The 10,816-nt window shown below is 38.1% G+C and overlaps 1 protein-coding gene across 2 annotated transcripts in view; it reads right to left on the reverse strand.

Annotated features, from left to right (window-relative positions):
• TMEM62 (transmembrane protein 62) overlaps positions 1-10,555 on the reverse strand; it is a 37,200-nt gene extending 26,645 nt beyond the window's left edge. For both annotated transcript variants that reach the window (XM_068964614.1, XM_068964613.1), the window contains exons 1-5: positions 10,376-10,555; positions 9,922-10,033; positions 8,490-8,627; positions 6,103-6,148; positions 1,959-2,100 (exon numbers count right to left, since the gene is read on the reverse strand). In XM_068964614.1, the coding sequence (XP_068820715.1) occupies positions 1,959-2,100; positions 6,103-6,148; positions 8,490-8,627; positions 9,922-10,033; positions 10,376-10,555 (618 nt within the window). The remainder of the gene's footprint in view (positions 1-1,958; positions 2,101-6,102; positions 6,149-8,489; positions 8,628-9,921; positions 10,034-10,375) is intronic.
• Positions 10,556-10,816: the final 261 nt, after the last annotated feature.

Raw genomic sequence — 10,816 nt, forward strand, 5'->3', positions numbered from 1 at the left:
CAGTATATCCATATGTGTACAATGGAATACTACTCAGCAGTAAAAAAGCACACACACAGTAACATGGATGAATCTTAGAGATATATTAAGCAAAAGAAGCCAGACACAAGAGTTCATACTGTATGATTTCATTTACATAAAATTCTAGAACAAACAGCACTAATCTATACTGACAGAAAACCAATCAGTGGTTCCCCAGAACTGCAGGTGAAGATCAACAATACAACAGAATTTTCTATAGTAATGGAATGTTCTCTCTTGATTGGATTGAGTTACATCAGTACATACACTTGTCAAAATCCTTCAAATACTCTAAATCAGTGCATTTATTCTATGTAAATCATCACTCATAAAGATAACTTCTGAAATAACTTGTACATATATAAATATACATTAATATTACCTGTGAAGTACTTATAGCAATGAATTCCTGGGTCCTACCTTCAGGTTTTCTAATTTCGTAAGTCTTGGACAAAGTATGAGAATCTGCATTTTACAAGATAGCTGTTCTTCAAGCAGATTATCGAATTATACCTTAAAAAACACTATTCTACAGGGTAGGCTTTAAAATAATGAGCTAATCAACTCTAGACCGTCTAAAGACACTCGGTAGATAGTCAACAAAATACAGTTTCATTTAATAAAATGGCTAATAAACACAATGCATTTAACAATATTTTGTTCAAGTTCCTTTAAACCCTCATACCACTTTGAATCTTCTGGCATTTAACAATTCTGGTTTTCATTATAGTTAATTCTACACAGGTCTTAAGCCCCAACAGTAGATAAATATTCTAAGAGGCCAAGGACTTGATCTTATCACCCTTGCATATGGGCACATATGTCTTACATATGTGCACATAATCATTGACATTTGCTGTACCAAGACATAATTAGAGGTTCTCAGATGTGACTTTCCATACAGTTTCAACCCAGCAACAATTTTCACCAAGCTTACAAAAGATACTTTAAAAGAAACGTATTTACTTCAACAGTTGCCCTTCTCTTACCAAAAAAAAAAAAAAAAAATAGACCATTAGTTAGAAATGGCAACTGTGGGGATATAGGAATATGCCATATTGTAAACAAAGCTGTATGTTCTGCACCTTGCAAATTGCATGCTCTACTTAGTACCTATTCAATAAATGTTTACTGTTGTTGTTCCTTCATTAAGTCATGTCCAGCTCTTTGCAGCCTCATGGGCTGCAGCTTGCCAGGCTTCTCTACCGTCCACTGTCTCCTAGAGTTTGCTCAAATTCATGTCTATCAAGACACTGATGCTATGTAACCATCTTAACCTCTACTGCCCTCTTCTCCTCTTGCCTTCAATCATCTTGCCTTCAATCTTTCTCAGCCTCAGCATTTTTTCCAGTGAGGTGGCTGTTCACATCAGGTAGCCAAAACACTGAAGTTTCAACTTCTGCATCAGTCCTTCCAATGAATATTCAGGGTTGATTTCCTTCAGGATTGACTGGTTTTATCTCCTTACAATCCAAAGGACTCTCAAGAGTCATCTCCAGCACCACAATTCAAAAGCATCAATTCTTCTGCGCTCAGCCTTCTTTATGATCCAACTCTTACATTTGTACATGACATGACTACTGGAAAAACCATAGCTTGGACTAGATGGACCTTTGTTGGCAAAGAGATGTCTTTGCTTTTTAATATGCTGTCTAGGTTTGTCATAGTTTTCCTTCCAAGAAGCAAGCACCTTTTAATTTCATGATATAAAATGTGAGTTATTCCTTTCCCAGGTTTTGGGACAAGAATAGGGATAGCAATAATAGGGTTGAAGGGGTCAATAATTTCTTCTAGCCATACCCAAAACCACAGTAGAATTTTTCTCAAGCATTTCTAGATAAGAATTTGTTTACCTAGGATAACTTTTAAGTGAGCCACATGTATCTGAAAAAAATAAAATAGGTTAGCTGCAAAGGGAAGTGGGATTTTTACTGTACCTGATCTAAAATTCCAAAGAAATTAAAAGGTCTCTTAGGCCCTGGATTAAGGCTGGCATCCAAAGAGATGAAAGAATAGTTGCCAAAGGGAGTACTGTGGACATAACGAAAAGAGCCATCCCTCCGTACGGCAGAATACTTCCTAAAAAATAACAAGACAAGAAAGCTTTAGTGCAATCATAGGAAGACAAAATGAGTTTAAATTCCTGCCCTACTATCACACTATATTTTGACTCCCTTTGTAAAGGAAATTTCCATGATCTGACAGAGAAATACATAAAACTAGATACCAGACCCACAATGGATAAATCAATTAAAGTTTTTTCTCCCCTATTGTCTCCAAAGATGCAAGCAAACATATTCATCAGTAACCAAGCGCAAGGTCACCAAGCAAAGCATAATAGTAGGTGGCTAACTTAAGCAGTCCACTAAACATTTTAAAAGAGATAAATCAGAATACAAGGAAATGGTACTTATCAATCATTAAAAATTGTAGTGCATGTGTGCTAAGTGGCTTCAGTTGTGTCTAACTCTTTGAGACCCAGTAGACTTGTAGCCTGCCATGCTCCTCTCTCCATGGGATTCTCCAGGCAAAGATCCTAGAGTGGGTTGCCATTCCCTTCTCCAGGGGATCTTCCCAACCCAGGGATCGAACCCTCATTTCTTACATCTCCTGCATTGGCAGGTGAGTTCTTTACCACTAGCACCATCTGGTAAGCCAAAAAATATTGTAGTGAGGGCCTCCTAAGTACCTAGCAGAATTCTTGGTGTAGTGAGATACAAAAGTGTTGAGTTCTTAAAACAGGAGTGAAAAGGCTTAAGTCACAATAAAGCCTTGCAAAGAAGAAGTTACTGAGCCAGGAGGAAAATGTTCAGTCAGAACCAGTAAATCTTTTTTTCAGTTTCTAAAAATATATTGAAAACATACACAGGGTCCACATCCAGTAATGAAAGTCCTCATCACCTTAAGTATCAACAGTATTCAGGTGTCCAGTAAGTTAGAGAGTGAAGAGCAAGGAGAAAGGATGGGTAACAAAGTGTACAGGCTTGGCACTCATTGAGTATTTGTTGAATAAATGTGAAAGAAAGTAGAGATTATATTTGAAGCTGCTGCTGCTGCTGCTAAGTTGCTTCAGTAGTGCCCGACTCTGTGCAACCCATAGACAGCAGCCTACCAGGCTCTTCTGTCCCTGAGATTCTCCAGGCAAGAATACTGGAGTGGGTTGCCATTTCCTTCTCCAATGCATGCATGCATGCTAAGTCGCCTCAGTCATGTCCGGTTCTTTGAGACCCTGTGGGCAGCAGCCCACCAGGCTCCTCTGGCCACGGGATTCTCTAGGCAAGAATATTGGAGTGGGTTGCCATTTCCTTCTCCAATATTTGGAGCATACCTTATTCAAATGTCAGAACATTATAAGAAAATATCTGTGTGTCTTATATGATATTTTACCTAACAGTACATGTGAAAGAAATACAAATAAACTTCTGAAATTTAATGTGCCATCAGGGAGCTATTTTTAAGCAACAACTATCAAATATATCATAAATTTACTGTCATAGATATTATGATTAATAGTCAATTGGTTCTATTACCTCTCTTCCTGATATTTTTAAAATTCCTATTTCAGGGTTTTTTCCTCATTAAAATTTGTATTGATATTTTTCCTGCTTTTTTTTTCAGTTATTCTTCAAGATCTTATAATCTCATATATATTATTTCCTTTCCTACATTTTTGACATATTAAAATCTAACTATCTAAAATAAAACTCAGGTACTTGAAAGCAGAGGTTAAAATATATAATAGTCTTTGAATTCTAGATTTTGGCATCTCTGAGGCATTCTAGAGATCATGATTTAACCTCAAGATTTTTTTCCTTCCTTTCATATGATACTTCCAAATGCCTGTATCTCTAGCTAAATGTCATTTATTAAATCCAGATAAAGTTTAATGGTTAGAAACAAAAATATAAAGGCAAGAAACTTTAAAGTGATTAATAATTTGACTTTTCCCAATTACTAATCAGACCCTAAATCCTGTTAATTCTTTGAAAATGTCTCTTAAGCCCATTCCCATAATCACCATCAAAGATACAAATAGCTAATAAGAAGTGGGCGATTTTCATCTCTGTCCTTCTCTTTTCTCACTTTAACAAAAGAGGACAACCCCCTCTTCCATGTTATGGTGACTCTATCTGTTAACCAGTTATCATCCTCAAATTCATGTCACCATCCCCATATCCACGATGCTCATTCAGACAGGTCTTCTACTCATTTCCAGCCTTTTCCTTATGATGGTTAAACTACTGTAGGATTTTCCTACTTGGTCTATACAACTCCAGTCTCTCCCTTTTCCTTTTTATTATCCCTATCTCTATTTTGTTATGTATCTGCCCTTTATAAAATACTATTTTCCTATGCTGCTAATCTCCTTAGGAACCTATACTGGATTATAAACTATTATTACCCATCACATCTAAATTTCTATGCTTGTCACTTGACATCACCATGAACTGGCTCTACACTCTCTATCCAATGTTGTATCAATCCTCAAAATGAACCTTTATTCTGATTATAACAATTTCCTTACTGCACTCAAAACCTCATTCTAGTTTTTAAAGCTCTGTTTATACTCATCCTTTTGCCTAAAATATACCCCTCAAAATTTCTTACTCCTCCAAAGGCTACCCATCTTTTAAGACTGGACACAATTTTCACTACTTTTACAAAGTCTTTTCTAACTTGCAACTAGTAGATAAATAGATCTAATGCACAGTGTAGTAATTATAATTTTAAAATACTGTATTGTAAACTTCAAAGTTGTTAACAGACCAGATCTTAATTGATACTCCACAAAAAAGAAACAATAACTATGTGAAGTGATAGAGATATTAGCTAATCTTATGTGATAATCATATTGCAATATATAAATGAATCACACTAACACACTGCACACCTTAAGCTTACATAATGTTATATGTCAGTTATATCTCAATGAAAAACAAAAATGAAAAATAAAGTCTGCTATATGTCTACCCCATGCTGACGTGTGCCTTTTCTGATTTCTCATAGTGATAATTAAGTGTAACAAATAATCTAGCATTTCATCAGCCATTCCTTCGTGTTCTTTTCTAACCATTTCCTAAACAAATTTCATCTACCTTAGCTAGGCTCACTTGAAGATAGAGGGCATATTTGTTTCTCTCATACTATCCAACTAATGATAGACTCTTAATACTTGCTACATGACTAATTGACAATGTAGAACAAAGCTACTGAAACAATGGAGAACAAAGCTACAGGAACAAAAAGTGAAATTACAGCCAAAAGAAGAATTCCAATACACTGAAACCAGACAATTGGTTTTCTGATTCAAAGATCCTTTCATATTCATTGCCTTTTTCATATTTATGCACATAAATCTGGAGAAGGCAATGGCACCCCACTCTAGTACTCTTGCCTGGGAACTCCCATGGGTGGAGTAACCTGGTAGGCTGCAGTCCATGGGGTCATGAAGAGTCGGACATGACTGAGCGACTTCACTTTCACTTTTCACTTTCAGGCATTGGAGAAGGAAATGGCAACCCACTCCAGCATTCTTGCCTGGAGAAACCCAGGGACGGAGGAGCCTGGTAGGCTGCTGTCTATGGGGTCGCACAGAGTCAGACATGACTGAAGTGACTTAGCAGCAGCAGCACATAAATTTAAAAAAATATTTGTATGACATATTGGACAAAGCACCCAGAAGTGACCAACTGGGCTCTTCAGCCACCCCAGAGGCTAACAGAATCAGTAGGTTAGTATTCTTAAAGTCCACAGTACTCTGATTGACAAGCTCTGATCTAAATGACTTTTGCTGTATATCAACAGCAAAAAAACAAAAAGTCTGTATAAAATATTAAAAGTACCATTAGCCAACAAAAAGCATTAAATTATATGAAACGAAAAGAACAAAGGGCTGTCTAAGCAAACAAACAAAAATGAATCACCAAAATAATAATGATAAACAACTAAAAGGCTCCATTTTTTAATAACCAGAGGTTCTTTTCTCCGTTAAAAAATATTATCACCCATTAAGTGAATTGACTGTACCCTCTTTGTAACACAAACTCTACATTGTTGTCTATCTTCTGTTCATTACAGTACCTGTAATAATTCTCAACACTCTCCCGACTTGGAATGTTGAATGCATCTAATTAAAAAGAAAAGAGCAAACATCATCTATATTAAAAAGAAAAATGCAAACATGTTAATGACTGAAGAAAAATGACAATTCTTTCAATAATACTTTAGATGACAGATGCCAATTAATTAGACTAGCATTTAATTTTAATTTTTAAAACTTAGTAACTTAATAGAATTCAGATTATCTGGAAACTTATCTAAGGCATCTATTATATTGAAGAAGAATAAGTACTTTGAATTATGCATTAGTCAGAATAAATCAATTTGATGTTGTAAGACTGGATGACTGCTGCTACTATTTTAATCATGTGACTCTGGGAGTCAAGAAGGACTGGATTCATGGCTGATATACGGATCCATGTCAAGGACTTCTATATAGTAGATGACTTTGATAATAGGGCCAAAGCCCCTCTCTTCTTAAATCTTAAAAAAGACTCAGTAATAAAGAAGTTATATAATGGTAAGGAAAAAGGTTAAGGACATCATAGAATACTTATCTGGAAATAGAATTTCATAGAGCTTGATTGCTTGATTGCAATAGCTAAAATTGTCTATCAGTTTTGACTTCCAAGAATCCACTACATTTCTAATAAACTTAAGAGAATAAGCTGTAAATTCAATTTAGGCCCAAAGAAACATTATCACATATATAATCCTCTTGCTTAAGAGAACAACTCTGTTATAGTTAATTTTTTTTTTTTTTTTTTTTGCCACATGGCATGGCCTACAGGATCTGTTTCCAGACCAGGTATTGAACTCAGTTCACAGAAGTGAAAGCACTGAGTCATAACCATGAGACCACCAAGGAGCTCCCTGTTACAGTTAAATGTTAATAAAGATTCATGTATGTATATATACACATGTGTGTGTATACATGCATACACATACATATATATACCATTAGCATTTATGCCTATACAAATCAAATGATTATGAACTCCAAAAGACTATCCAAATTATTTAATCACAAAACTCCATTTGATACCTGTTACTTAAAATACATCAGTAGTTTGGCTTGGAAAACTTTTAATATACACAGATTTGCTTTTTATTGAAAAAGAATTTGACCAGTACCCCTAATTAAGGTCAGGGAAAAAAAAGGGAATGTAAACATACCAGAGAAAGTTGTAAGCCAGAACCCTACCTTTAATTATAATTTCTAGCTGATTTGTAAGAACTATAGTTGACACTTGAACAACACAGATTTGAACTATGTAAAGCCTCTTCCATGTGAATTTTGCTCTATAAATATATATTACAGTACTACAGATCCTTAGTTGGTTGAATCTGCAGATGCAGAGGGCTAACTGCAAAATTATACCCAAATTTTCAACTGCCTGGTAGTTGGTCCCCTTAACTTCCACATTGTTCAAGGGTTAACTGTTTTGTTTCTTTTTAATATTCATTTGTTCATTATTTTTGGCTGTACTGGGTCTTCTTTGTTGTGTACATGGGCTTTCTCTAGTTGCAGTGAGCAAAGGAGCAACTGTTTTTTATAGAGAGCATTTTCTGATCTAACTAATAGCTGTGTATTTCACCAGATAGAATTTATAAATATACCTTTTGAAAAAATATATAAATAGGTATTCATCAGCAATGAATAATAAAATGAGGCAGACAAAATGAAATACTTAAATAACCAAAAAGAAAGTCAACTTTTATGAAACAAATTTACCATCAGGACCCTTGGAAAATAGTTCATTTTCTTATTAACGTAAAAATCACAATCTAAAAAATTGGGAAGGGGTTATCCATTTCTCTCTACACATATGTGGATATACTTGTCACTTAAATTTTTAAATATTTATAGCAAAATTCAATCTTTGTGATGTACAGTTCTAAAGATATCGACAAGCACATAGTCATGTATCTACCAGCACACTCAAGACACAGAACAGTATCTTCACCACCCCAAAATTATCTCACGATGGCTCTTTGTAGTCAGCCTCTTTATCTCCAGCCCTTGGCAACCACAATCTGTTCTCTGTCTATAGTTTTGCCTTTTCTTGAATATCATATAAATGAAATTATACAGTATATAGACTTATGGATTTTGCTTCTTTCACTTAGCAAAAGTATATCTTTTTAAACATCCTCCTCCATAGATTTTGCTATATGCTTTTCTTCCATGTAAAGAAGAAAGAAATCATACCAACTTCCCCCTCAAGGCCTAATAGTGACATCTGAAGTTTTAAAATCACATATTGCAGTTGTATTTCTTAGTTGTGGTCTTCAGTGTATGTAAACTTATGCTACAATGTCCCATTTTATAATTTTACAATTTAAATTGGAGAATCTGGGCTCCTATAAATATCTAGTCTTAATTACAGGTGGGACTTCACTCTTACCATGATTTCCTTTGATATCGAGCCACTTGGTTTTTTCCATGACTTTTGTCTTCTTTAGAATACTATGGTAAGTTTGCCATTCTACCTCTTGCTGCATGGATCCCAAATTTTCCTTTGTTTTGGCATCTGTCAGGTCTCCTGTAGGTATATAAAGAAGGTAAAGAAGGTAATCACAATGCAAAGTAAAGCTGGACTGGGTTTCAACTTTTTTTTTAATGCACACTGAAGAACAAAGATATTCAAAGTACTCAACATGTTTAAGGATAACCACTGTGAATCCACCTGCATCCAAAGCAAGTCATCTAAATTAAGATTCTCAGAAAAAATAATAATAAGATTCTTGGAACTTCCCTGGCAGTTCAGTGGTTAAGACTCCGCACTCCCAACAGAGGGGGCACAGGTTCCATCCCTGGTTGGAGACCTAAGATCTCATATGCCACATAGTGCAGCCTAAAAAAAATAAAACAAGATTCTCAGCATGGATTTTTTGTTTCTTATAGGTCAACAAGTGCCTTTATAACCCCCTGTTACATTAGAAATGGGTTGTGAAAACTATACCTTTCAAGAGAGCCGTAAAAATGCATCTTAAAACTCTGACAAATTGAAAACTCTTTAATAATAAATTCCAACACTTTGGGCAGTTGCCTAGTATCTATGGCAACCTAATTTTCCAAACCCCAAATCAGGAAATGTGATCTAACAAAGTATTAATTTTACAGCAAGAAAATCTGGAAGGTGTAGCTTGGAAAATGAAATAGAAAATTTCTAGGAAATTAAGCATTTGAAACTGAGATCATCCATAAAATGAGGACTTCATCCTATCAGCAGAGATGTTTCTGTAAGGTGGGTGGAAGATGAATTTCCCAAGAGCCAGGATAGACGCTCCTTTAGCTTCTTCTTCAACACAGTTGGGAGCAAAGGGTTTGGGGTTTGAACATTCCAGGGAACCAAGCCACAGAAGTAGGAAGGGATGAAAAACAACAGTCCGTCAAACAACTGACGGTATAAGAACGATTAATATTGCAAAGAAAATGGAAAAGTTTAATTAAAAAAATAAAAACAAGAGTATAAGGAGAAGGATGAGAACTTTTCATTCCTGGTTAAAGGTCTTTCCTTAATTCTCTCTCAAATCTAGAAGTACAACAACAAAACAGACACAGATACAGCAGACAGGACACTAACATGAGAATCACGTGCCTTGCTTCTACCGCTAGGACCAAACCTTGCTATGGCAAGTCATGTAGACCGGATCTTGACTCAGTTATCCACAGGCAAAGAAAATTGCAATATCCCATCTCCTCTACAGGTGGAGGGCTCACCTGAGGCTGCAGCTAAAGTTTTCCTAACGTCCCTTAGTTAAAAGGTTGCAGCACTGGTTGTATTCTACCACTGGGACCACAGGACCACAGGACAGCACGGCAATCGTCCCTACCTGTTGCTAGGACGAGAGCTGGTTGAATGATGTCAACAGTTTCAGAACAGAACTTCTCTAAGTCTACAGCTCTGCCTGGATCGCGAAACCTGCTCAGGTGAATGTCGGATATCTGCCGAAAGCGAGTATTGAACAGAGATCCGAGTCAGGAAGAGGCGGCACAGACCGAGACGACCCAGGGGCTCTCTCCGGCGGAAGAAAAAGGCAAAGACTCAGAGCATTCACGATCCCCCAGGGGGGACCAAGCACGAGCAGCAGCAGCAGCACCACCACCACCACCACCACCACCACCATCACCACCACCCCGCCCCCAGCGCAGAGACTGGGCCGGAACAGGAGCGGGTCGCGCCCCAGTGGAAACTGCTGGCGTCTCATACCGCTTGGTGCCCGCTCTGAAACCCCATGAGCCCCACCACCACCACCACCTCCCCAGCCTGGGCGCCCGCTGCGTCACCTGCAGACCCCAGAAGACGTTGCTGGCTCCGGGACCCGGCGCAGGGTGCGGGCTCCGGGGAGTGCGGGGCTGAGGCAGTGGTGAAGACCAGCCGGCCAGGCCGTAGTGTTCCAAGAACACTGCAGCCAAGGCCGCGGCCGCCAGTCCCGCGACCACCCTGACGGCCAGCCCTGCAGCCATTCAGCCCGCCGAAGCGCGGCCCTTGTGTGCGTGGCCGGAGCTAGGACCAAGCGGTGCCCGCAGGGAACTGCTGTGGCTGCACTTCCGGACTCTATGGTCGCGCGGCCTAGGGCGCCGGGCTGGTCGGCCGCCACCTGCACCTGTACCTGGCCGTGCACCTGCCGGCGGGCCGCGCCTTTAGGATCGGTTTGCAAATGTGATACAGGGGAAGAAAAGGAATCCGAGTCCCCCAGCACCACTCGCGGCTGCCTAGGCGCGGCA

The sequence above is a fragment of the Capricornis sumatraensis genome, chromosome 2 (genome assembly GCF_032405125.1).
Source record: "Capricornis sumatraensis isolate serow.1 chromosome 2, serow.2, whole genome shotgun sequence".
In the NCBI taxonomy this organism is placed as follows: Eukaryota; Metazoa; Chordata; class Mammalia; order Artiodactyla; family Bovidae; genus Capricornis; species Capricornis sumatraensis.